Source organism: Cadophora gregata, assembly GCF_030347475.1.
Source record: "Cadophora gregata isolate MNR1 chromosome Unknown scaffold_11, whole genome shotgun sequence".
Lineage (NCBI taxonomy): Eukaryota > Fungi > Ascomycota > Leotiomycetes > Helotiales > Ploettnerulaceae > Cadophora > Cadophora gregata.
The window spans coordinates 1173934-1200683 of NW_026695934.1; the positions used below are offsets into that span (position 1 = coordinate 1173934).

Below are 26750 nucleotides of genomic sequence, written 5' to 3' on the forward strand. Positions count from 1 at the left end.
TCATTTTCGTCAGGCCAGCCTTCTGGCCTTGGCAAATATGCCAGCCCCGCCACAATTCATGCGCCCGCCTGCCACGCAATAATGCAATATTGAAGGCGAAGGCGAAGGCAGAAAGGAGTTTGTATGTTTCCTCGCACGTCGACGGACTTTGATCCTTTGTCATACCACAATCAACCGCAATCATGGCCTCTGTAACTTCCCTCGACAAAGATATGCGCAAATTGCGCTTAGATCGATACACTCCGCAAGCCGCGAACGAAGTCAAAACATTCATAGAAGATTCATTAGGAGAGCGCCTTGCCCCTGGTGACCTTTTGGATAGTCTCAAAGATGGAGTGGCTCTTTGCAAGTATGTTTCCATGTTTTCCCGGCCTGTGCGGTCTGTGATCTGATATCTACGTCAATTACTAACATTATTTACTTCAGGCTGGTTAACCTTGCGGTGCCAAATACACTACGATTCAAGGCCAAGGCCGTAATGCCTTTTGTGCAGATGGAAAACATCTCACTCTTCCTCGATGCCTGCAAATCCGCGCCTTTCAACCTTCAATCCCACGATACGTTTCTCACAGTTGATTTGTTCGAATCCAAAGATCCGGCGCAAGTATTACAGTGTTTAGGCGCGTTCAGTAGAGCTGCGAACCGTATCAACCCTTCGCGGTTCCCAAGTCCCATTGGTGGGAAGTCACGGAATGGATATATGAGCCCGCAAGGAACCGGATCTGGCGCAGTTGGAGGGGGCAGTTACGGGAACAGAGGACGTGGGGCGTCGAATGCCAGCAATACATCGTCAGCATATGCGAGACCCCCTTCTTCTTTAACGCCTACGAGAACCGGCGATTCCAATAGCGGGAGATGGAGTCCAACGAAGAATAGCACAAATCCGATATCACCGGGTGTGAGCAGTTGGAGCAAGAAATCCGATGAAGGAGCTACATCTCCAGCTTGGAATATCGCACAATACGGTTATATGGGTGGTGCCAGTCAAGGAAACTTGGGCGTGTCTTTCGGAGGAAGACGGCAGATCACAAGTGCTGGTCCGAGTGTTCCGAACATGGCAGAAAAGGAGAAAAAGAGAAAGGAGCAAGAAGCTGAAGCAGAGCGTCAAAGGATAGAAGCTGAAGAGGAAGAGCAAAGACGAGTTGCAGCGCAACAAGCCGAGGAAGAGAGAGCACGAATAGAAGAGGAACAGAGATGGGCTGAGGAGACGAGGAAGGTCAGAGAGCGCGAGCGGCAGAAAGCCGAGGAAGAGAAGCGAAAATGGGAGGAGGAAGAGCAGAGATGGCGTCAGGAAGAAGAGACGAGGCAAAGAGAAGAGCGCGAGGCCGAGGCTAGATTGCAGGATGAGCGCAAGAGGGCTCGTGGTAATAGTGATGCGAGACTTAGGGGACAGTTTTTGAGCCAGTACCAAGCTGAGAACGGTTTCTCGAGAGGGAGCAGCAACGGAGAAAGTTCTGAGAGCAGTCGTATCAAGGAACTGGAGAAAGAGCTTGAGCAAGCTCGCGAGCGAGAACGTCAATACGAAAGAGAGCGACAAGCGAAATTGAATCAACGAAGCCGACAGGCCACGGAAGATCATGACATGTCGAACCGGATTAAAGAAGAGAATGCCAAAGTACGGTCTCGCTCAAGAAGCCGCCCACGTGCCCCATCACGAAAAGATGAGGATGAATCTTGGCGCGAAGACGAGAGAGACTATCTACGAAAGCAATGGCAATCACAGCATTCCGACGAACCGGTGCATACTCCACAACCTGCTAAATCGCCTCGTCCGCTCCCAGAGCCCACACCATCTCTCCCACCGAGAGTCGTGAAGCAGAACACAGGCTCCTCACGACCTCTTCCCGATCCCGCAAAATACGCTTCTGCCAAGTCCCCAGAGCAACACTTCAGCCCCAATCAAAACCGCACAGATCGGTACCTATCGTCTAACCCGGCACCTAGACAAGCACAAGCGAACACAACGTACTCCAACGAAATTGGCGGCTTCGACAGCGCAGCCGAACGTGATGCCGAAGATCGCCGCCGTGTAGCCTCGCAGCAGAAGACCAAAGCTTCAGGCTGGGCATCAAAGTCTCTGCTTGAAAGAGAGATGGAGATGGAGCGGCAAAGACAGCAAGAGTGGGAGGAGAGCCAGAAGGAAGTCAAGAACAAGGTTCCAAAGGGCGATGGTGTTGATGGGATTGGTGGCGGGATTGGCGGCAAATGGGATGTCAATCAATGGACTGGATATACTGGAGGTGATGGTCAGAATAGGGGTACTCAGGGTATCGGGTCTGGCAGGAGACAAATCGTCGGTCCGAGACCACCTCCCGGACGATAGTTTCTGGGTGTTTTTAGTACGGGAGTGTTGTTTTTGGGATACGGAGCGTTGTTTGGAATTATGAGGACATGGCATGGCGTGGTATGTGATGTTATGAATTGACGCGGCATGGATGGACACGGCCATTGTGGCCTAACAGGATAGAATGATCGATGAACTGGCTTGGTTCGATGAGCACAAGATAAATGCTAAAATGAAAGAATGAGCCTATTGAGGCACAACTTACCCATCTATCGACCAACATTCTTTTTCAATAGAGGTTAAACTAGCGAGGAGCAAGTTTGGCTTTCGAGCAAGTGACTGGCCAGTTGATACTGGCTATCTTGTTCTGTGTAGATCTATCTTATCGTGAGAACATTGTTGCTCGCTGCTGTTGCAATTTTACAAGCACCTATTGCAGCAAGTAGCACATATGTTTACAGCTACGTAGAGGAAAAGTGTCCACGTCAAAAACACAATGGATTTTGTTCTAGTTCTACTTTCGTCATATTCGTTGCTTCAATTACAGTACTTAATTAACCTCCACTTCTCTTCCTCCGTTCGGTTCTGTATCTTTATTTCCTAAATCCCTCAAGACCTATCGTGAATCAATCACCAGCCAAATCCAACATCTCGACTTCGCTGAACCTCCATCGCTTGACTTCCTTCATCTTACTCCTTCCAGCTCTCCTCACCTTCCCCTTCTCCTTCTCTAGCATTTCCTCCTCACTAATCTCCTTCCAGGACCCTTCTAGACTCTCGCGCAATGTGATGAATCGCTTGCCTTTCTTCGGCACTGCTTCGGTTTTTGCAGATGGCTGTTCTACGTAGGCCGAATCGGATTTCGGGACTAGAGCTGATTTAGTGGATTGGGAGGAAGATGTGAAGAAGGATGTTATTGGATTAATGGCCGAGTAGGATTGGGAGGATCGAACTGGTTGAGGAGGCGAGGAGTGGAGGCAAATGACAGTTTTGGTCGTTGTTGACGTTGATTCCGACGTGAAAGATGATGTGGTTGGACCTGGGGTAGAGGCAGGAGCCGGGGACAGCATATTTTGGATGCTGGGGAAGTCGCTGTAGCTTTCATCGTGATCTTCAGGTTCATCTTCATCAAAATTTTCCGTGCTGAAACTCGAGCTTTCATTTCCAGTACTCATCGATGGGCGAGGAGAAGGGGACCGTGCAGGAGCAGAGAATGATGGTTTTCTCGCTAATGGTTCGGAGCTCAATGGCCACGTATCCAAACTGGCCGGTGAGCTACATACAGTTTTATGACCTGGCGACATCTTCTTCCTAGAGGACGGCCGAGATGGAGAATTGGATCGGGAAGATGGCTGGCGAGTAGCAGTTTTTGATGGAGTGTTGACAGGGTGAGACCGGATTTTTCGCGTGCGGCGAGAGATAGTTACAGTATCTGGGAGGCTTATCTCTGTTTCAGAAACCTGTGGCGGTGTTGGTGATGATGGGGAGCGGTTATGTTTTCTTGAGGTAGCCCGTAATAGTGTAGGTGCCGACTCCTGTGAGGCTAGAGGGCTGGATGTGATGTAGTAAGGTTCTTGCTGCGATGATGCTGGCGGACTTCTTGGTTTCAGCATTCGACTGCTTAGAGATTTAGTTATTGAGGGATTGACCTCTGAGGATGTCGTTGGTTTAGCGAGTGACCATGGATTGGCATTCGGTCTGGGCTTGATGGGAACATTCATCTTGGTTTTGGTGCGTGGTTTCCTGGCAAGTTTCGAGGGAAGTGCATCTGTACTGGTTTGTGTTGAGTTAGAAAACACCTTGCTTTCAGATCTTGAAACTGGTTGAGATGTTGGAAATCTATCCAGAGAAGGAGCAAGAAAGACAGGAGGGAGAACTGGCTGTGAGGCAGCAGTTATTCTCGCTGGCGCTTTTGTGAAGACGTATTCATCTTCAGCTGGCTTGGAAACTTTGACGAATTTGTCCATGGCACCTTTGGGCATGCCGCCCACGGCTGCTGCTCTTGACTTCCTGACAGCCTTTACTTTTGGAAGTTTCCTTTTCCTCTCCTCTTCTTCGTAATCTTCCACCTTCAGAGGTACCCCAACTTTTACAATCGATTCGGGTATCCAGGCTTTGTCCGGCTTGGTAGGGTCGTACGGCGCTGTCGCCCTTCTACCTTTCGGTGCTTCGTCCTCGGATACATATGCCTCGATCTGGTCATCGTCATTTACTGGCGCAAGACCATCTCGTCCGTAGTCACCTGAATCTTCATCTTCGTCTTCCAAATCTAGACCGACGATGTCGAGTGGGGCAAAGACAACTCGCAGTTCTGGTTTACCATCCATACTAAAATGCTCCCTCCTCCCACAAATTTCTCTCACGTACTCCATCTCATTCATCTGTGTAAGGACAAGATCACCATAACCAGAGTCTCGTCGATCGGCTCGAAGTCGTAACTTATGAACCAACAGGGCCGGAGCAAAATTTCGAATGAATTTTGAGGCTCCTGCCTTGTTTGTCCACTCAAATGCTTCCTTGACATAGGCTCGAAGACCAGGAACATCCACTTCGCCGTCCCATATGATCTTATCTTTTAGCTTCTCGATTTTTGTTGCCGATGATACCACAGGGTGAGTATAATATCCCAGAATCTCCCTGCTTGGAAAATCGTCCGGAATTTTAAGACTCCTGTGCTTGGTCTTGAAAAACCCACCCTCATTGGTTTGAAGCTCGTGCACCAGATTGTTCCTCCAATTGGCCAAGCCATCCTCGTCGGATCTCAAGATCCTGCATAGTGACTTTCCATATCCTGCTCGGGCAGCCTCACATGCTATTTTTGCACCGAACCCCTTCAGACCTTCAGGAGCATAGTCCCCTCCACTTAGAAGAGCGACGAGAATCATGCCTTCTCTATCCAGCCCGGCTTTGCCCTCTTTAGTTTTCTTCGCATCAAAAAGTGAAACGTGAGTTGGAGCTTTATTTCCCCTTGAGCCCTCAGACGACCAATCTCGTAACGTGATTCCAGATCCAAACATGAGTGTGTCAACATCCTCACTCAGTACAGCATCGACAATCCCATGTCGTTGTAAAAGAGCACATTCCGCTTCGGCCTCTCCTGGAGCGTTGTGGTACGAAAAGCCGAATAATCTCAATAGCTGCTTGGTGGCGATATCCGAAGCCGATGCTCCACCTCTTCCGACCTTCTTATTTCGTTTGAGTTGAGGTCTCTTCGGGCCATCAAAAACGAACAAGGGCTGTATCGATGTTGCTAGTAAGCGTATAAGACGATAATACAGCGTCCGAATAGCTGGATTTGATCCTCCTTGTCCAGCTTGAATTTGGAACTGCCAAATGGAGACATCGATGGCAAGCCTGAATGGACGACCTGTCTCCTCGAACTTCTCGATAGCTAGCTTGGATAAGGAGACTCTTTCACCCCGTCCAATTTCGTCGTAGATCCCAGGAATACCCATGGTGTCAACAAAAACAAAAACAACAACAATTCAGCTTCCAGTCCGCTATGGGCGAGACTATTATGATTTCATGCTTATGCACTGCAATTTACTGATATCGAGTAACAGAAAATATAGTTATGTAAGGAAGAAGCAACGCACGTGAATTGATTGCGGAGTATGAGGGGTTGTTGAAAGATTGTCGTTGAAATTGACTTTCAAGGCCGAGTCGGCACTGGTGGGCACGGTAACCGTAATTTTGCCGGCTTCAAAGCAACCTCACCACGCTTTGAAATTCAGTAATGCTTATAGCGAATTGAGATATTAACGCACAGCTTGGACAAATGTAACAAGATGTCGAATCCAAGTGGACCATCTCATCGAAGCGTCGCGAATATCCGGTCACCGACGTCCACTCAGCCAGGCGCACCAGCGAGCCCCCATACCCCTCTGCGAACGATACCATCTACCTTCGGATCCCCATCCACTCTACGTGCCGAAGAAGATTGTGTAATACTCGAGCTTGGGAGCCGATATCTGCGAGCTGGATTTGCAGGAGATGCGCTGCCAAAGGCAGTGGTAGATTTTGGGCCAGAGGAACAACGAAGACCAGGGGATCTAAGGAGGTGGAGAACAGACTATGAGCCATCGGAGGACAGCCATGTACAAACGAAGGGCTGGGGAGAAGGCTATGAGCTTTGGAAACCTGATCTAAGAAGTCTTGACATGGGCCTAGTTGGGGACAAACTTGATAGGGCAGTAAGGGAGGCATTCACAAAGTCAGTAGTTTGCTGAGACCGTTTAGGATATATTTCTAATCATTCATAGATTCCTCTTAATAGACTCCCGTCCGAGACGTATGCTCTTGGCTATTCCTTCTACTCTGCCGCTTCCTCTACTATCTACGATACTTGACACCCTTTTTGCGAATTTCCAACCACCGACTATATCTTTGATGTCAGCACCAGTCCTCACAACAGTCGCAGCTGGCCTACGGTCTGCATTGGTTGTAGATGTCGGATGGGCTGAGACGGTAATTACTGCAGTGTATGAATACAGAGAAGTCCAGTGCACGAGATCTGTCAGAGGGATGAAGATGTTGGGAGAAGCAACATTCAAAATGCTCTCAGAAGCTATCGACCTCATAGGGACTGCAGATAAACCACAAGATGAGGAATTGCCAAGCTTTGACGAGTGCGAGGAGGTTCTCAAACGGATGGGCTGGTGTAAGCCAGTAAAGAAGCTGAAACAGAGGTCGTTTGACAGGGGGCTTACTCCTGTTGTTGAAGAGGATGAATTGAGATCAAGCACTAGAGATCTACAGATCAATGAGAAGGTTGATGAAGATGCTACTGTCTCGGTACCTCTTAGGTCGACTAAGCCGCGAAGGACTTTGGAGCTCTCAACTTCGGACCTAGCAGAGCCTTGCGAAAATGCTCTTTTTGCACTTGGGACACCCGAGAAGGAATTAGACGATGAAGAATTGCCTCTTCACTTATTGATTTACAGGAGTCTTCTTCAATTACCGGTTGATTTGCGAGCGGTCTGCATGTCCAGGGTCGTTTTTGTTGGAGGAGGTTCACGCATTCTCGGACTGAAAAATAGAGTTCTGTATGAGGTAGCTACTCTCATCGAACAACGAGGTTGGGATCCAGTTACAGGCAAAGCCGTGGAGCAGCTACGCTCAAATACGAAGTTGCAACGAACCCGGCCGCGGCAAGATGGCCCTACTGAGGTCTTACAACTGGACGAGAAATCAGGACCTGCAACAAATCCTGCAGCTCATCAGGGGCAAGAATCAGATCCAATCGAGGATGTGCTGAAACGAGAAGCCAGCAAAGGCATTCCACCTACTGAATCTGGCTATTTGAGAGCCGTGGAATCCCTCGGAGCATGGTCTGGAGGAAGTCTACTCTCACAGTTGAAGATTCCTGCTATATCGATTGTTGAGCGAGAGCAGTGGCTGCAACAAGGTATCTCAGGGGCGTCAAAGTCTGGTGAAATCAGCAGCTCTTCCCAAAGACAGAGTATGGGCGCAGGGGCATTCAACAAAACTGGTGGTGGTGAAAGATCAAGTTGGACCTTAGGTTTGTGGGGATGATGGGCAAGGTAGAAAGTGATGTCTGTCATAAAGTGTCATGTTAAGTCCTCAAGTGAAAATTTATGATACCCAAAGTAATGTATGGCTCAGATCAATGGCTGAATTAAATAGCGCTCGTTTTGGTGAACTGCCTTGTGACACCGCATATGTATCTAATCCCATCATGACTCCATGGGAATGTAATGCTACTAGTGGCCCAGTCGTGGTCCCAGTGAAGAGCTCATGTGCCAAAATTCTGGGTGAACTCCTCTAAATAAATACCTGCTGTGGGGCGCTACCTTTTCTGAATTGGGGTTGAAGCTCGGATAGCTGAGCTCCAACGTTGAAGCTCCTAAAGCTAACGACCTTCGACACTACAAAATGTCAATACCTCGACGCAGCTTCACCTGTCTACAATGTCGTTTGCGAACTCTTCCCTGCCCTCCGCGACGTCTATTTCACTCGTCTACATCCTTCCGATCCGAAACCCCTCGCCCCTCAGTTGCCCCAAAATTCTCACTCGATGTCAAACACATCCGTCAGAATGCCGCGCTGCACGAAAAAAATTGCCTCGATCGCAACTACAAAACTCAGGCTCAGTATCCCGCACGGATAAACAGCCTATTCGAACAATGGCACGCCTATCAGCGTGAGGCGCGCAGCCTGCGCGAGCGGAACAATCGATTGAAGCTCCAGCTCGCCAATCCGACCACCCTCCGTGATGAGTCCTCTGACGAGGTCCAGCGCATTCGGCAGATGTCGAAGCAGGAGATAATTGATGAAGCTAAAATATTGAAAGAACAGCTATCTAAGATTGAGGAACAGGAGACAGCTCTTACGACGGAAATTGATGCATTGGCAGCAGCAATACCAAATATTACGAGCAACGAGACACCCAAAGGAAACGATCCTACAGTGGTGGGATATATCAACGACCACCCGGAGCCAGATCCCACGGCATCAGATCGAATATGGCGCTCGCATGTCCACATTGGTACTGAGCTTCACCTGCTGGATTTTGCTGGGGCAGCAACCACAAGTGGATGGGGATGGTATTATCTTCTGAACGAAGCAGCGCAGCTCGAGCAAGCTCTTGTACAATATGCGCTCAGCGTAGCTAGGAAACGAGGATGGGGAATGGTCAGCCCACCGAGTATGGTGTATAGTCACATCGCAGCAGCTTGTGGATTCCAGCCAAGGGACCAAAATGGAGAACAACAGATTTACAATATCCAGCAGAATGCAGGCGATGTGGGACGGAAGCCAGAACTCAGTCTTGCAGGGACAGCCGAGATCCCTCTAGCTGGAATGAAAGCAAACAAAATTCTCGAAGAGGCAGATTTACCCATGAAGCGGGTGGGTGTCTCAAGGAGCTACAGAGCGGAAGCTGGGGCAAGAGGTGTCGACACCAAGGGACTATACCGAGTGCACGAGTTCACCAAAGTAGAGATGTTTGCATGGACAGCCCCTTCGGCTGAGGCTTCTACGATCATCTTCGACGAAATGATATCTATCCAAACAGAGATCTTCACGAATCTCAACTTGCATTGCCGTATAATCGAAATGCCTAGCACTGATCTTGGCGCCTCAGCTACACGCAAAAGAGACATTGAGGCATTCTTTCCTTCACGAAGACCCAAAGATGATGGGTGGGGAGAAGTGTCATCGGTGAGCACGTGTACGGATTATCAGACTAGAAGACTGGCCACCAGAGTCGACATTCGGACACTCGGTGGCAAGATTGCCTTTCCCTATACTGTCAATGGAACTGCCTTGGCAGTACCCAGAGTCATTGCTGCTATTCTGGAGAATGGTTGGAACGAGGCCAAAGGAGAAGTTGCTATACCCGAGGTACTTTGGCCTTGGATGGACGGGCAGCATGTCATCCAAAAGAAGAGCCGTTGATATGACGGAAAATGGCCTTGTAAGATAAATTGTACACCATCTTCGTTCACTTTATACCTGATTGGCATTCAGAACGACGATTTTTACCATGTTCTCTGGATGTTGCCGCCAAATGGCTGTGCTTGAGCCACTGCGGAAGATATCTAAAATTGAAATCTACTTGAGCGAATTATGTATTCGACATCTAGTAAGTGTGTGATCTTTAGTTTGGCTCCTGCACCACGGTTATGGGATCACGAATTATTCTCATGTTTTGTTCCAACTCATTTCTTGTTGTTGATTTCACTGGTTTGTGTGCATTATAACAGCAGTTGAGGTTACTGGCAGCCCATTTGGACTGATGGTCCTGTTTTTACTGCCATTTCCAGTTGTTCATGCCTCAATCTGTGGTCTTGATCTCGCAGAGGAGTACATTATCTGGAGCAAAATCTGTACCAGAGCAGATTTCGCACGATCATTACACACTATCCTGACATTGTCGGTGTTCACGTCTTGCTTTCTTCAATTGCACAAGTCCAAAGCGAGAGGCTCACCACCTGAAAGCTCAAAACAATGTCCCTTCTAGCATCAATCAAGGCATGTATAGCGCTCTATATTGGGTGCGGAGCTGTTCCCTCCCCGACCTGGGTGCAGAAACGGTCAGCGAAGGCCCGGACAAGGACAGATTCCGAGTAGGCGACGGGGCACAGGGAGAGCATATATCAATGGCTTGAGAAGGAATTCTCGCGACGCCTAAATTAGCAAGTATTTTAAGTACAAGCCGTGGGCCTGACAACGACCAACACGCCATGAAGATGCCCTGTCCGATAACCTGATATTCGAGTGATTAGGAGCAGTGGGCCAGCATGAATACCATGCAAGTACCACTATGCCTATAAATCACTCACAACTCACAATTAGGAGACAGTGTCAGTCTTCTTTTTTCATGTCCATGACTACTTAATATGTCGAGGATGAAATTATGATCTTGAAATCTTAATGAATATCCTCCGAAGATCTAGAATGCTGTAAAGTTTTGTTGCAGTCATCTGATCATATGGGATATTACCTGGTAACCCAGACTTTGTTCGTTTCCGGATGGTCACATCGATGTTGACCGTATCGTCAGAAAGGAGTTTACAGTACAGGTTTTGTCAGATGTGCCGATCCTAATATCTGAGAATCATTGAATGAACGTGGTCACTAAGGGAATCACGGAATATATAGCCACATATTCAGATTGCTGGAGAATTCTCCTTTGCGTACTTTAATCAAATTTTGTTAAACATTCATCCAAGATTCTGATAACCTGGTTAAGGAAGTCAGTAGCTTACCGAGCTAAGCCCTGTCGAGTGTCGACATTGCTACAACAATAAGTAAAAATCCCTCCCTCGATACAATGACCACCAAATATTCCGAGATCAATCCATCGATGTACGACATCGTCAAATACGGGACCTGTCTTAAGCGGCGATGCTGAAGGCCAACTCAAAATCAAAGACCATGACTCAGTGACTCCGAATGAATACAGTAAGTCTAGAGTTTGCCAATGCTTGAATTTTGGCTATCTCGCGTTCGGTCCTCGCCGCAAGCCCCTGAAAAGAACCTCCGTAAGGAACGCGCCGTATTTCGTATTGACAAGACATCATAAGCGAGAAGCCGGCCGGACGGGGTTACGCCACGACCCAGTCCGATGGCTACTTCCGTTGCACAAACGGGACTCCGTAGGTGTACCCCGGGATAAAAAGTGCTATGCTGATCTCTTTGTTGCGATCCAATGCGGATCTGCCTTATTATGTGGATCATAGGGTCTGATAGCTGCCCAGGATGCTGTTTGGCTTGGTGATGTCTTTTTTCGGACGACCGGCGGAGGAGGACCGTTGTTTTTGTTGTAATAATGCTTGGGCGGACTAATGCAAGGGGTACCTGATTATTAGGCATGGTAGATTGTGGATTATGACAAAGTTTGTGCTTTGTTGCGGAAAGATCCTCTGGCCCGGAGAAGTTCATGCGACACTTTGACTCCAAAATGGTTGCACTCTTGTTGAACTGATCTAGAACTTGGGGGCGAGGATTGCAGATATCGGAGATATCATTATTCATGGAAGAAGAGACTTCCTTGAAAATACATCCACTCTGTAGGTGCAGGAGTCGCCAAAGAAGTACCAGTAGGCTCAATGCTTCCAAGCTCACAGACTTTGACTGAGACTCCGTTCTTTATCCCCAAAAGCAACCCTGAAGAGGACTCTTTTTCCTGTTTTCTCGCCCGTAGCTCCTCCTGAATACCTTCCCATGTCCATGTTCGTTATGTAATCCCATATCTCGCTCGATTTCAGTTCCGCAAAGCTCCACCCTCCGTCTACATTCGTGAACATCTCTGGCGCTGCTATGACGCCTCAGATTAACCTCCTTTGGACCTGGATCTGTATAGACATGATGTGCCGCCAAATTCCTGATGATGCCCATCAGCATGAGTCTCTGAAATACGCTCCTGGTAATGTGTACCTCGGAGGTGATGTGTTTTAGTGCTTTGATTGGCAAGAGCTCGTCATTCGACTTCATGATGAGGGAGTCTGGCCAGCCATTTTCACCGAGTAATTGTGTAGTCGACGAGAACATGAGGTAGAAGGCGCTCCCAGGGACTCCAGTCTTGTGGATATGTTACCAGCTTGAGGCGGAAGTTACCTTCGCAAGATGGCATTGACTCTCTTGAAAACAGGAGCTTCTAGGTCGGGAAAGTCTGCCAACTGACTAAGTGCTTGATATGTAGATCATACTCGAGAAAGTACCGTCCAGAGATTTTCCCTTCTTGCTCTGTTAGAAGCCGCAATTGTGTTTAGACCCATCGAACTCGAAAGGGATTGTAGGCATATTTAATAGTATCTGCATTAGTTATTTGATAAGCTAAGCTATTCGGGAGACCGGGCTGTCAGAGCATCCATATCCTACATATAATGACTGTCCAGTTACAGATATTGACGAAGAGGAGCCTTGATTGCGATGTTCCTCGTACGCAAACAATGATCATTCTGTCGCGGCGCGATCCACTCCGCCAAAATTGACCCTTCGAGCATAATAACCTGACAACTTCCAAAAATTCGGTCCTCGGATATCCAGCAATGTCGTTGCTATGGGTAGTAGGCCGAGCCTGAGACCCTGGAGTATTTGGAATTGTTTGCTGAAAATATTTGGACTGAGAAGTATAAAACTTAATTTACACCGACTACGAATGAGCCGGCCGAGGCCCAACTCGGGTCACAGAACGAAGAAACATGTTTGCATTAAAAGTCATGAGACGAGAAGTAGTGACGAATCATTGAATCCCCGTTAAGGGAGTGCTCAGAGGCGAGAATTAGGTTACTGATCTAGCCAATTAGGTGTGGTCCGCGAAACAATGAAACAACGAGAGGATGGCTTAAGTCCAAACTTGCTGAACTGGCTATTAATAGCCTCAATTCGAAACAGGAAACAGTCTTGTGTATACAATTACCAATCGGCATCCCGTTGTTATAAAATTGCTACCCTTGAAAGTTCAGGGTGGAATTCCGGACTTGATATCAGCGACCGGATATCCGAGCCTTGAGGCCGGCCGTAGTGTTGAGATGCGAAAAAGCTCAGACTGATTGTCAGTGCACCCAGTACAAAATTTGTCCGACAGGACGAAGGGGCGCGAACAGATTGTACGAGATACAGGTAGTTTGTAGGGCACACTTCATACACTTTCGTAGAACGGAGTCCGTAGGCCATATAACACATTGTGTATCCCATACTAAAGCCATAAAATATAATAAAGTAAAATAACGAACCTCAACACCATGGTTAGAGCCATTCATACTAAACATCATTCTTCCAAATACTGAACCATGGGTTCCATCGAAGTGTCAAATGGAGACTATCAGATTGGTTCACTTGTTGGGAAGGTCGCACTCGTAACTGGTTCGGGACGAGGTATTGGCCGGGGTATCGCACTTGGTCTTGCACAGCGAGGAGCATCAGTAGTTGTCAACTATGCCAACACTTCGAAGGGAGCCGAGGAGCTTGTCAAACAGATTGAACGGCTTGGCAGCAAAGCATGTGCGATCAAAGCTGACGTGACTAAGGTGGTTGAGGTTGAGCGCCTCTTCAAAGAGGCCATTGATCATGTGCGTACAAATCGGTCAAGGGCATTTCAACATATTCCACAATTTTTAAACAGTAAACGCAGCTGACTTGCTCTCAGTTCGGGCGATTAGATATTGTCATGTCGAACAGCGGAACAGAGAACTTCAAAGCCGCGGACAAGATTACGGAAGCAGACTACGACAAAGTTTTCAATCTAAACACAAAGGCACAGTTTTTCGTCGCCCAGCAGGCTTATATTCACTTGGAGAAAGGAGGGCGGATCATACTGATGTCCTCAGTCGCCGCTACCATGTCTGGTGTGCCAAACCATGCGCTCTACGCTGGCAGTAAGGCGGCAGTTGAGGGCTTCACTCGAAGCTTCTCTGCAGATTGCGGTCCTTCCAAAGGTATCACTGTGAATGCTATTGCCCCTGGCGGCGTCAAGACCGATATGTTTGACGAGTAAGTCTCCCTTGGCATTGGCCTATCAGCATTAGCTAACCACTCGGTAGGAATGCGTGGCAGTAAGTTGTCCCAGCCAGTCTTTGCATATGTCTCACGAGTATACATCTCCGCGATAATATGCCCACGACCTACTGCGTGATCGGACAGTAAACCAATAGCGTTCGAGACAGCTCCGCAAATTCTCCGTTGAAGCCTATGCTAACCCCTCGTTATTTCAGTTACTCACCGGGAGCTACACCTGAATCCTCCCCAGAATCAATCGAAGCAGGAATAGCAAGACTGTGTCCATTGAAGAGGGTCGCTGTACCAGAGGATATCGCCAGAGTTGTGGCATTCCTTGCGAGCAAAGAAAGCGAATGGATCAATGGTAAGGTGCTTTCCGGCCAGCCTCAAGAACGGAACTGACGCTACGGACTCGTACAGGTCAGATAATAAAGCTCAGTGGGGGTTCTATCGCATAAACTTCCGGAGGTGCTTGTACGAATACGTCGTCGTGCCGCCGAACGAAGCAATATCCGAAAAGGCTGAAAGGGGGAGGTTGGTGATGCTCAAGGTTGAGAGATGCAGATCTCAAGGTCAATGCCATGCCATGCCTTTTTGGCCGGCCAGCAAGCTGAGTTATAGTAATATTTAGAGTTCGGTAGTGGAGACGAGGAGCAATGAATAATGAATCTCGGATGTTGAGCGGATATAAACTTGGCCTACCAAGCAGTGAATATCTTCATCGTCGTCAAATCCTGGGCAAACCCCTAGTTTCACGGAAGATAAGGCAATGCACGAGCCCTATCATGGCACGTTCCCTCGCTTAAGTAAGCATAGAACAACATGAAGATGAAAGTTTCGATGCTTCAACCGTTGTCACATCGACGATCAAACTTCTGTGTCTTCCGTCTCTGTGCTGCCAAAATTACGGCGCCTACTCGATATCCATATCAGGCCGCTGTCAAGTTTGACTTCATTATGCATTATCATGAAGGATAAGCCATCTGATGATCTGACGTTTCTTGAAGGGGGCTTTGCTCGTGTGTATGATTTTCTAACGTGTTTTGTCTCATATTCTTCGACCCTGCAAACGGCTTCTTCCTTTTGCTTGTCCGCTCGCTTCTGCAGCAGTGTTTGCTTACCTGTCAAGAGATTAACCTTTTGATTCTCGGACGGAAGCGCGGGGTCTATTCATGATCCGGGGACGCTACCAGATAACTGTATTTTGATTCGCAGATGGCGATCTAGACTAGGATGTGGTATCGATTCGGCATTGTTTTGTTCGCGTTTGGCTATGGTCTCGAGCCCCTCTTTTGACACTTCCGTTTGCCTCTCACGTCCTTATTGTGTAAATGGAGGTACACACAAAATATCTCCTAGCGTTCCCGTTAAAGGCAGGAAGTCATTATGACAGATTGTTTCCTTGCGGTCTTGACCAACAAAGCATTGTCGCACTTCCATGCATATTTCTCCGTTGGATTTAGCCGATATCTAGAGAGGCAAACGGATCTCTCTTCACTGTAACCATAAGGCAGTCTCAGATCCATACCAGGATCTTCCTTGACTCGAACAGAAACAACAACCGGGGTATGACCCAATATGGCTCCACCATCGCAGGGCAGCCCAGATAGTCCTGTTGGATATCTGCCACTTGTACGTTTACAGGTTTCATCCCTACCACACAGATGCGGTGATTCACTACTCGAAGTTGGAACAGGGACATGTCGGCAGCTCCCAGCACCACAAAACCTTGGTCGAAACAGTATCTTCCCAGCTCCGCTGCACTGCCTGACTGGCCGACGAACGACTAGTCTGCAAGGTACATTGTTGATGGTTGGTATTCGACTTAAGAGCCCCGTCTCGCAAGGTCTTCCACTCGCAAACGGAAATTCTTTGAAGATATCCAATCGCAACAATTCTACATTCAACTTGCAATCTTCTGAATAATATCTTGTAGAGCAATGGTCAACACTGGCAAGCCAAGTAGGGGATGTTATATGTGTCGAGCTCGTCGTATCAAGGTATGTATTATCGTAGAGCTCAATTCATTCAAGTCATGTTAACTGTAGAAACTGTAGTGCGACGAAGGAAAGCCAGGATGCATGCGGTGTCAAAAGTCGAAGAGAGTATGCCCTGGTTATCGAGATGCCTTCGAGCTCAAGTTGAGAGACGAGAGTAAAGCGACAAAGAAAAAGCTCAATCGGAGGGCGCAAAATCACCAGAATCTCGCTGTCAGCAGTGATCGCAGTGGAGATGGATTTGTTGAGCCCTCACCATCCTTTCCGACTTCCACCACAATGGGCACACACTCAAGAAATTCCTCAATGTCGAGTGTAGTATCTCGTGGGCATGGGTACACGACAGACGTAGCCCACAGACACCATAGCTTTACTGCTGGGCATATGACAACTCCACTCTCTCAGCAGGCCTCCTGCTATTTCCTAGCCAACTTCGTCCTGGTGCCCGAAGCCGGTACAATGAGAGGTTACTTGGACTTTGTGATTCCTCTATTGAAGCAAAGGACTCCGCCTCAGTCTCTTGTTTTTGCTTTCTCGGCCGTCGCTTTGGCTGCATTAGGAACTCGACCAAACTCGAAGGCATTGCTTCCAACAGCCGATCTATGGTACCTGAAAGCATTGAAAGAGATCAATCTGGCCCTGCAAAACCCCAAGACAGCATCAACAGATTCGACCCTAGCTTCAGTCATGTTGATGGCATCCTTCGAAGTAGGTAGTCCAGTTTTCGTTACAATCTTTCTCTCTAGTGACACTGAGATAGCAACTGGTTCCTTCGCAACTGCTAACCCACGAGCAGCAATTGACGCCATCTCGAATGAAAGTGGGAGGTTGGAGCTCTCATATTGACGGAGCTGTTGCCGTTATGAAGTCTCGTACAATGGAGCAGTGGAGGACACCAGTTGGCAAGGAGCTTTTCATTGCAGTAAGGGCTCATATGACTGTACATTGTATCGCCAACTCGAAACCGATCAACCCTGGAGTCGATTGGATGGGTGTCATTGCAGACGACCCAATCGTTCAAACTTTTGCAGCAGCAAACCTCAAAATGGCCCAGCTCCGTGCCGACAACGATGCAACAACTACCATCAGGTTCAGATCTGCGGAGAACATTGAAAAAGTCTTGAAGTTGCTTCAACGAGCCGAAGCATTAGACAAGCAGTATATTGATTGGATCCAGTCACTACCTCCAGCGTGGCAGATCAACACTGTAGCGTTCATCGATGGTGAAGTTCCCGATCTGCCCAATTCCGTCATTCACCCAGGTCGAGTTGATGCATATGGAGAGATGTGGATGGCCTACAAATACAACATTGTGAGAGGATGCCGGCTTTTCATCTACACAACGATTCTGCGCTGTGTGGCTTGGTTAGGTGACAATAGTGATTACAGACTCACACCAGAATACGCAACTGCCACCCAGATCTGCCGGGGACTCATTGAGGATATCGTAGCGAGTGTTCCATACTTCTTCGGTTGGAACCGTGGCAAGAACCCCTCAATGGCTGATCGATCGAATTTTGCATGTGGCGAGCACGATCCCACCAGAGTGAAGCCTCTTGCTGGTATCTTCTCCATGTGGCCAATTTTTGCAGCTGCTAGTTCCGATTTTGCGTCGCCTTCGCAGCGGATATTCCTTCGGGGGAGATTGAAGCACATTGCGGATATGATGGGGATCAATCAAGCTCTCATCATGTTCCAGGTATGCAGCCCAACTCTTGCCTGACAGTGACAATAGCTAACAGCTTCTAGGCGCAACTAGTTCATCCGTCTCTCTATATTGCTCGCGAACGCATGTCATGGGACATTCATCCTTGCCAGAAAGAAGACGCAAAATCCCCCGTTGTTGGTGGAGCTTCGGTCGCGGCGACCACATCACAACAATCACCAACAGTTCCCTTGCCTCCAGCAGCTGCTCCAACAGCTCAGATAAGTCCAACATCAGAAACTCAGCTATGGAGGCAAGCGGCCTTCAATCTCCCACAGCCAGCCCCAGTGCCACAGACTCAGACTTGGGTGCCATCGCCTCCCTCGGAACTACTCTGGAGTCCCCCACCTCCAGCAGCTCATTTAGCTCCCGCTGTATCAGCAGCACAAGATCGAACCTGGAGCACATCGCCTCCTCTGGATCAGTCGTGGAAAATGGCTCCTGAGAGCGCGGTTTCCACATCGGGTTGGATTCCACGCACATTTACCGAGCCTTTCCACCTCCAAGACTCACGGTCTGCCAGGCGAGGCCCTACCTTCAGTTTTCAGAGTCCCCCGGAATATGAGAGGGACCACCATACTTTTGAGCATGCCGGCTTTGGAGCCGTTTCTAGCGTTTGAGACTGGACAATTGTTCATCTTAATTTGTGTATTTTTAGCGAAGGGGATTGGCATCGTAGACGAGGGACTGGCGTTTTGACTGAGGAATTGGCATTTTCTTCTATTCCTCTTCTTTCGCTTATGATTCATAGCATTCACGTACTGTACTGTATGCAGCGAACGCTGGACGATCGATCGCCTTTGCTTGAGTAGCAGGCATTCATTCAATCATAACTATATTCTCCAAGAACCCACTTTGCCTTATTCTCCATCCATTTGATCTGGCGACATCAGCGATCCGCGCTGAACTTTCTCCACTATATATGGTCAAAGTCTCGCTCATTATCAAGTGTATTCCATTACACGGCATGAAGCTTCAGAGCGGCATCAGGTTCCCATCAGCTCGTCCATCTACTCCCACCTCACCGGCCGTGTCCAAATTCCCCACTCTGCAAATATCGACATCCCAAGCCATTCTTTTCCTGATCTATAAATCTTCAACTCAGCGTGTACAACTCTTCTCGTGGCATATCCCTCTAGTTCCCTCATCTCTGTTGCTGATCCAGTAACCCCAATCTGCTGAACAGCTTTACGTGCAGAGCCCACCCACGAACCTTAGCTCTACCATCACTCCTCAAATACCACGACCCCCAACTCCAATTTCCCACTTCTCCACTCCCAGTATTTCCCCATCCCATCCCTTCCATCCCACCCCACCTCAGCCCCCCTCACTTCCCCTCTTCGTTCCCCTCCCCTCCCTCCTTCCCCCCCTCCTTCTCCCTCAAAGCCCTCAACCTCGTCCGATTCCTAACCCCAATAATCCTCACCGTGTTCTCCCTCTCAATCTCCGCCATCTGCTCCCAATTCGATATCCGGCTCAGCGTCCCATCCACATTGACTACCATCGGGCCGAGATGATCGAGCTTGACGGACGTGCTGCCGGAGGATATGTCGAGTTGTGTGGTGTTGAGGGGTGCTTCGGGGAGGGCGAGGGGTTGCTTGGGGGTTTGTGTTTCGTTGGATTGGGTGGTGGTTTCTTCGGGAGGAGGAGGAGGGGGAAAGGTCGAGTAGGATGTTGAGGAGGAGGACATATTGGATGTTGTGAATGGGAGGCGTGTTCTGGAGAGAGGCGTGGAAATGGAGAGGGAGAGGGGAGTTCGCCGAGTGAAGAGGCGGAGGAGGGAGTGCATCGACGTCAGATTTGCGATTTAGTATTGAAGATACGTGGCTTGTCCGTGGAATAGATCTGTCGTTAATTTGATTTGTGATGGTGGCCCGAAGTTGAAGTGGTTGGTAGATAGATCCTGCCACGCAACGATTTTCTACACGAGGCTCTGGTTCAGCCTCGTGGAGATTTAGGCGAGTTGACCCGGTTTATATTGTGGAGTGTAAACAAAGCTACAAGGAGAAAAGGAGCAGCTTCAACTAAAATCCTTAAGGTTTAGTAAATCTTTGAGTTCAACTCTCCCTTGGCCCTGATCCTGGATGTATTTCAAGCTGTTTCCACTGAATCAACCACAGCCATTAAACTATGGATCCAAGAATGAGGCCTCGGGACAACCGAATAGTGAGACCTTCGTTGACCATTAGTCTGAAGTACGCTACTTATGGGGGGAAAGGGCATTAAGAGCATTCTCTAAATTATCCCATATGATGCAATGTTCTCTTATGCCCGATGCCTCGAAGCCCTGATCACCGCTACAGCTATTCTCCGAATACCTTACCTCAGGTAAGAGCAAAACGTGTTGTAGGTACTGGAGAAGCTTACTGTAAATTGACAAATCATTTTGGCAGATATGAGAGAGGCGGTTTAATTTAAAGAAACTGGTATCATTGAGCCAACTAAATTATCAAAAGAATACCATATGTGAACGACCGGGGTATCCTGCCAAAAACTAACAAGAAAGACACCGCACGTCCAATTCCACCCCACTGTCATTACTAAAGCTGTTGCCCATACTCCCCATCCCATCTCGGATTAAACCTTTCCCCTCCATTCCAATTCATCGTCGCGATCATCAAAACGCAAATACATCAAAGGCAGGATATTATAAAATACAGCAGAGTAGTGTGGTTGTTGCTGGTAATGCGCAAAGTCGCTGCTGCCAAGTAGATGCGAGCACCTATTTTGTAGACCAGGCTACAAAGACACCAAATCATCAGTATGGTTTTGCCTTAGATGTTTTCAACTACGTGAGCATTGATAGCACGTTGGAAACCGGAGTCCTGACCTCCAAAATCGTTCGTGTTATCGAACTTCTGGGCGGCTGCTGAGAGGCCGCCGTTATGTTCTAGCCCTTCGCCAATCGCGCTTGCCATAGCCATGGATGATCCTACGTTGGAAGCACCAGGCAAGAAGATAACCTTGGAGTTGGCGGATTTGGCCATGGCTTGCATGGCCTCGAGATATCTGATTTGCATGGCTGGTGCGGAAGAAAGAATGTCGGCAGCTTGTCTCATGAGCTTGGCAGATTCGACTTCGGCGCGGGCTGCAATGACCTTCGATTCTCCGATACGCTTGGATTGAGCGGCCATTGAGAGGGAGTCTTGCAACTCGTTGCTGAAGATGATGTCCTTGATGAGCATACTCTCAACTTGGACACCCCATCCTGAGGCGACGTCCTCGATAATCTCTCCGATGGACTGAGCAACTTCCTCTCGGCGTTCGATAACGTCCTGGAGAACTCGGGCACCAACAACATGACGGAGTGTAGTTTGGGTACGTTCGACCAAGGCCTGACGGACGTTCGAAATACCGAAAGCTGCCTTGTGTGGAGAGGTAATGTGGTAGTAGATGACGGAGGTCAAATGGAGAGTAACATTGTCCTTGGTCATGCAGACTTGCTTGGGAACCTCTGCAGATTGTATTAGCTTTTGAAATTGCGATTTGGGGGATTTTTATACGTACCAACAATCTGGATCTTTACGTCGACCTGGATCAGGCGCTCAGAAAGAGGGTTGATCTTGACCAGACCTGGATCGACTGCGCGATAGAAACGACCAAACTTGGTGACGAGACCAACATTACCCTGCGAAACGGGCTTGTAAGGGTTGGGGCAGATGAAGCAGCATGGAATAGCTCCCATGGTCCCAATACAAGAACCCAGGGTGTTGATCATGCTTCCATACCAGCCATGGGCTCCTTGGTCGCTTTCGCCGGCGAGTGTCTGTGCATATGATGGCTGGAGATCTTCTCTCCTCGGTGGCTCGACATTGATCAGAGGGTTGTCGCGACCAGGAGTGTTCTGTGGGCGAAATCCAACACCGTTTGTTGGAGGAGAGCCTTGCTCAGCTGGCTTGCGGATATCGTCTTTGGCAACGCTGCCAGTGTCCATGCTTGATGCCATTGTATGTGTGTATGGGTGTATGTATGTATGTATGTATGTATGCGACGGAAGAATCAACAGAGGCGCTTCGATGATGCTGTGAGGAGTTAAGGTTAAAACACTGGGTTGAAGTGAGTTGTGTTGTGTGGAATGAACACCTCTTTGTCGCACTGGGAGAGCTCGCGTTTAAGTATCGGACGATGCAAGCTGCCTGTTCCTTTAGTGTTCACGCTAGACTGGGCTGTGGTGATGCGGGGAAACCACCGCGGATCGTGAATGCGAGGAAGGAACCCAGAGCTGGCAAGCTCCCAAGCAGAGGAAAGGGCAGGATGGCAGGATGGCAGGATGGCCTGCTAGACACTCTTGGCTGGTGGAACACAGTGGGATGCAGATGGCTGTGGGCCTGTGGCACAGTGCGAAGGGCAGACTGCTGATACGCAAGGCAGTAAATCAATCTGCTGTTCGTTCTTTAGCAGTTGAGATGATGACTGGATGAAAGTTCCTCTACTATCATGTGTTTTATCTTCGTCTCGAGATGACGCTGAGACTTTTGGTTATCTCCCCCTTCGACCACACTCCTCCTCCTCCACCCTGTACATTTTCTGGTCGCCCCCAACCCCGTCCCTCCCCCTTCCCAAGCTCCCGTCAAGCTCCAAGAGTCCGACCAAGGGTCTAAAGCTGCTACCTAAGAATTTCCAAGCTTCGGCAGCACTGACAATCGCAAAGAAGAATGATAAAAGGTCCAGTAAATTCTCATTGGCCAGCCAATTCCCTCAATTCCAAAGAATTTGCCTCACCGTATGACCAAAGTGCCTTTCTCGTTCGCTTCGTGAAATAATAATGCCTCTTCTGATAGTGAAGCACTGGTGCGCTGTAACTGCGCCCACGCCCACGCCCACTCCCGCACCTGTCGAGCCGGGAGCCCATCGCGACCAGCCTGCAGGGCTCCACAAAAGCTTAGCATTCCGCTAGGCCTCTTCTCAGACGCCGAACCCCTGTGGCAGCTTCGCACTCGCGCCGTTTACGGTTCTTCGCCCGACGATCATCCTTGAACGACATCATTACTTGCTGGACCGTGCCAATTCTTTACGTCTTACTCGGGGGGAATTGACACTACACTGCCGCTTATCCATACGAAGGGATTGTCAGAAGTATAGCAAGCAGTGAGAAAGGGGCGATGCGGAACAGACAGGCTGTTTGCAGGAGGAAAGCGGCTTCCTTTGCATCCAGGCAACAAGATAATGAGTCCTTTAATAATGCCTCATACTGAAGAGGAAGGTTGGTGGAGGTTGAGCAACACACCACCCGTATGATTCCGTTCGACCATCTACATACGGTACGGTATCATACCAAACATCAAACATCAAACATCTTGCTCGGACCATCTCGACGCCGGCTTAGCCCAGATTCTTTGAACCCGGAACCACAAACCACAGGACACATCTCTCATGATCTTCTGACCGTGCCGCCTTAACCACTAGAACTGGGCCACCTTCTATCCTTCTAGAAGGATGCCTAACTCGTCCAAGAGCTGTATGACAGCATGTCAGTCAATGGACTCTGTCAATTCTGCCTCATCTGACAACTTTTTACATCAACAAATCACGATCATCCTGGAGCTACGAAGCAGTGCCGAGGTCAGCCAGGCTAGCTCCTAAAGCTCAGCCCTGCCAAGCGTTTTTCCATTCTGGCAGATCTACGGACTGGGAGTCTCGCCACTAATTTGTTCTCTCCATCGAATCCCCTCCCAGAGAATTCATCTGCCTATTTCTCAAATCTCGTAACCTTCCTAAACTAGGAGACCACCGAACCCTCATATCGTTCCAAATCACAATCGCGATACACCGCATGTGTGCACCCGCCAACAAAGCCCTGCTGCTCTACCGTGGAGGCGCAGCGCAGCCTTCCATCGACACCCCGGTTCCGTGCAGCGTGCCAGCGACAGCAGCAACATATCGCTAGGGAGTATCTCACAATCGCACCAATTATCAATTCTCCTAAGAGGATTCTCTGGCGGCTCCGGTGTTCCGAGTGGGTCATGGTCTCATGATTTGGTATTGCTGGTCGTGCCAATTTATTTTTTCATCGTGCTGGACTGCCAATGTTCCCATGGATGTGAGTGAGATTGCTGCTCAGTGGTTGGAGTGCCTTGATGCAAGGCTCGGGTATGTCAGCCGAGACTTGTGGGCTTCGAATCACATGGAGGACTTTCTTGGGTAATTTACGGGAGGCTGTGTTCTTGGCTTCAAGAACCAGAATCGATTGTTGACTTGGGAGTCTTTAGCGGGTCTCGAGTTGAATCACTTGAGATGGTACAGTGATCTCGAATGGAGAACCTTGGTGGATTACTTCAGAGTATTCTCCTGTTATGTTCAGCCATGTTTTTACATCCTACCCTTTGTAGTCCCCTTCTGCGTCTCCTCAACATAACGTTTTAAGAAGGAATTGAGTTGCTGGACTGCGGTACTGCATTTGCTCTCTTCTTGAACTTTATCTCTTTGACTTATCTCTTAGTCTCTCTGCTATTACAGGAGCCGCACAGCTTGGCGGAATCTTCGCAGTGCTTCCCATACGTATTCCCTTTTTCCACGCATAATCTCGTACGGGTGATGTTCTCTGGAAGCTCCCAGTCGATGAAAACCGGGCTTGATTCAGAGCCTCCTTCCAAGTTCTCAAGCTTTCCGAAACGGTAGAGTGTCCTCCCTCTTGCTCAAGCGTTCGACTCTCGTAACTGAGATTCAGCTCGTGTCGTATGTCTTTCTGTTGTTCACATTATCAGTTGCTCCAAAGTCTTGGCGTACGACCAGTTTCGTATCATCATGCTAGAGGGATTCCCCTACTAGGACTCATTCAATTGAAAAGGCGTTCTACTGCTTTCCGTATTAGATGGACCAAGACATGGAGATCTGAAAGCTACCAAGAATTCCTCGGTACTTCAGAATCATACCCCACAAGTAATCTGGACAAGAAAGTCGTGCTTGGCTCCACCTATATCAATTAAAATATATTTGACTTGTTTCTTCTCTTTTTTATACCTTCTGAAATACATAAAATGCGTCCATTACTTCATAGTTCGTGAAATCAAATGGCAGGTATCGCAAAGTCATGTGTGGTTCACGTGCATTCCAAGTCCTTGGCTCCTCCCCCACCTTCTCCTTCCAGCTAGAACCACTGCCTCCAAGACACCCCGCCTTCTCAGACACAGATGTCTGGCATTTTAGGAAGGTATGAATTCGTGACGCGGCAGTTGAGTTAGTGGCGTCCATGAAAGCTTGATATCGAGGTTCGGAAAGCATTTCGTACGTCGTGCCAGTCAAGTTCTATTCTTGTGTTGATGCTCAGAGAAACGCTTGCAAGGAACCATTTGACTTAATCTTTAACTTTTCCGAAACTCAATCGAGGATAGCAAGACTTTGCGAGAGAAAGCAGGATGTTTTCATTGAGAGTTGTTGGAGCATTCTCGCTGCTTCGATGCGTTCTTTCTCAAGAATTCGATAGCCCTATGCAGATTGTCAACCTTATCAACCCTCTCTGGTAAGCTTCTATATTTTCTCTTGTCTCGTTCCTCTCCTTTACCATCCTTCCATGTCATCGACCGAGGTGCCACGGTTAACGCAATCAGGGCTCTACCAGATGGCGAAAATTCCACAAGAGGGCTTGGGGCCTCAGTTGTCAACGTTGTATGTTCTCCATACCTCCATTCCAGTCTTGACTGAAGCAGATTCTGACTACGTCGTTACAGGACTCAACAGCAACAACCTACGCTATCAGCTGTGATGCCACCGCTGAGTTAGTACCGGGTCCGACGCCCATAACATGTATATGGGAAACTGTTGGCGCGCAAGTGTTCACACAATGGGAGACGAGTCTGCAGTTCTCTCATAGCTTCACTGGCTTCGATGATGTTACGTAAGTTTTCCCCACCTCTGTTGTACATGTATACTTAACTGTGGACGATATCTAGCTCTTATGAAGGCGACTTTAAATTTCCTTCCACACTCGCACCTTCCGTTACTGGTACTTTCACCCTGAGCGTCGCTGCTCAAATTGGAGTTACTCAAGATGAGGGGACCATTACTGCCATGACACGGACTAGTTTGCAGACTGGCACGACATCAGCGACCTGGTATGCGATTCTTATCACAGCTGGTGGGGAGAAGTTGGCTGCTGCCTCAAGTTCAAGAACAGCTTCTGGAACAGCTTCCTCTGCTAGTAACAGTCAGGTTACAGGAACGAGCAGTCAGACCGAGACCTCGAGCACGGCGAGCGGGAGTGGTACGGTGACTTCTTCTTCGCCCATTGTCACCTCGACACCATCGACGAGTTCGGGGACTGGAGGGGCTGATGCAGCGAGTCCAAGCACGACTTCGAGCATTGCTGCGGCAGAGAAAGTTGGAAGGAATATTGAATGGCTTGGTGGTGTCGTGGGTGGGATTTTGGGTATGTTTTTTTTGTGATCCGGGTGGGGGACTCCCGGCTGTCACTAGAATCTGCTCAATCTGATTTATTTTCTCCTTGGGACCTGGAATTAACTGAATTCGTTGTTTCTGTGTCCCAGTTTGTCTTTATAGGCAAAAGGCTGACAAACCTGAAACCGCAAGCGAGATCTCCCTTCGCATAACCTTATATAGTGGACACAGTGACGCTGACAATTAGTCATTCTGTGGATGTCAAAGAGTGGAGCATACGTTCGTTTCATTCTCCATCTCAACAGTAAGCATTTACTACGGGATTTGGATCAAAAACCGGGCCTCGGAAAGTGCGGAAGTGGACCGCTAATACAGCAAGACTCCACACCCAGAAAAATCTCGTTATGTATCGTTTGACTGAAAAGCTGGTTCATGTCAACGAGTGTGACTCTGAGCTTGATAA

The 26750-nt window shown here is 48.6% G+C and overlaps 9 protein-coding genes across 9 annotated transcripts; 6 read left to right on the forward strand and 3 right to left on the reverse strand.

Annotated features, from left to right (window-relative positions):
- Positions 1 to 182: 182 nt before the first annotated feature.
- ONS95_002493 (uncharacterized protein) lies at positions 183 to 2323 on the forward strand (the record flags this gene model as incomplete). The annotated part of the gene is made up of 2 exons (XM_058495755.1): positions 183 to 349; positions 427 to 2323. 2 exons carry the CDS (start codon positions 183 to 185, stop codon positions 2321 to 2323), a joined length of 2064 nt encoding a protein of 687 aa, XP_058354483.1.
- A 587-nt stretch (positions 2324 to 2910) lies between these two features.
- Positions 2911 to 5739, reverse strand: ONS95_002494 (uncharacterized protein; the record flags this gene model as incomplete). Its single annotated transcript, XM_058495756.1, has 1 exon — positions 2911 to 5739. One exon carries the CDS (start codon positions 5737 to 5739, stop codon positions 2911 to 2913), a length of 2829 nt encoding a protein of 942 aa, XP_058354484.1.
- Positions 5740 to 6072: 333 nt separating this feature from the next.
- Positions 6073 to 7819, forward strand: ONS95_002495 (uncharacterized protein; the record flags this gene model as incomplete). The annotated part of the gene is made up of 2 exons (XM_058495757.1): positions 6073 to 6497; positions 6547 to 7819. The coding sequence occupies 2 exons, from the start codon at positions 6073 to 6075 to the stop codon at positions 7817 to 7819; spliced, it is 1698 nt and encodes a 565-aa protein (XP_058354485.1).
- Positions 7820 to 8063: 244 nt separating this feature from the next.
- On the forward strand, positions 8064 to 11001 carry DIA4 (Serine--tRNA ligase, mitochondrial). The gene is made up of 2 exons (XM_058495758.1): positions 8064 to 9890; positions 10247 to 11001. The coding sequence occupies exon 1, from the start codon at positions 8180 to 8182 to the stop codon at positions 9701 to 9703; it is 1524 nt and encodes a 507-aa protein (XP_058354486.1). The 5' UTR covers positions 8064 to 8179; the 3' UTR covers positions 9704 to 9890; positions 10247 to 11001.
- A 2252-nt stretch (positions 11002 to 13253) lies between these two features.
- On the forward strand, positions 13254 to 15118 carry ARP2_1 (Arp2/3 complex subunit, actin nucleation center). The gene is made up of 5 exons (XM_058495759.1): positions 13254 to 13824; positions 13902 to 14245; positions 14296 to 14307; positions 14467 to 14615; positions 14672 to 15118. The coding sequence occupies exons 1-5, from the start codon at positions 13546 to 13548 to the stop codon at positions 14707 to 14709; spliced, it is 822 nt and encodes a 273-aa protein (XP_058354487.1). The 5' UTR covers positions 13254 to 13545; the 3' UTR covers positions 14710 to 15118.
- A 1073-nt stretch (positions 15119 to 16191) lies between these two features.
- ONS95_002498 (uncharacterized protein) lies at positions 16192 to 18573 on the forward strand (the record flags this gene model as incomplete). The annotated part of the gene is made up of 4 exons (XM_058495760.1): positions 16192 to 16251; positions 16309 to 16956; positions 17045 to 17947; positions 17998 to 18573. The coding sequence occupies 4 exons, from the start codon at positions 16192 to 16194 to the stop codon at positions 18571 to 18573; spliced, it is 2187 nt and encodes a 728-aa protein (XP_058354488.1).
- Positions 18574 to 19280: 707 nt separating this feature from the next.
- On the reverse strand, positions 19281 to 19643 carry ONS95_002499 (uncharacterized protein; the record flags this gene model as incomplete). Its single annotated transcript, XM_058495761.1, has 1 exon — positions 19281 to 19643. The coding sequence occupies one exon, from the start codon at positions 19641 to 19643 to the stop codon at positions 19281 to 19283; it is 363 nt and encodes a 120-aa protein (XP_058354489.1).
- A 1084-nt stretch (positions 19644 to 20727) lies between these two features.
- On the reverse strand, positions 20728 to 21899 carry ONS95_002500 (uncharacterized protein; the record flags this gene model as incomplete). The annotated part of the gene is made up of 2 exons (XM_058495762.1): positions 20728 to 21407; positions 21461 to 21899. 2 exons carry the CDS (start codon positions 21897 to 21899, stop codon positions 20728 to 20730), a joined length of 1119 nt encoding a protein of 372 aa, XP_058354490.1.
- A 3409-nt stretch (positions 21900 to 25308) lies between these two features.
- On the forward strand, positions 25309 to 26335 carry ONS95_002501 (uncharacterized protein; the record flags this gene model as incomplete). The annotated part of the gene is made up of 4 exons (XM_058495763.1): positions 25309 to 25412; positions 25501 to 25558; positions 25621 to 25787; positions 25843 to 26335. 4 exons carry the CDS (start codon positions 25309 to 25311, stop codon positions 26333 to 26335), a joined length of 822 nt encoding a protein of 273 aa, XP_058354491.1.
- Between the last annotated feature and the right edge of the window lie 415 nt (positions 26336 to 26750).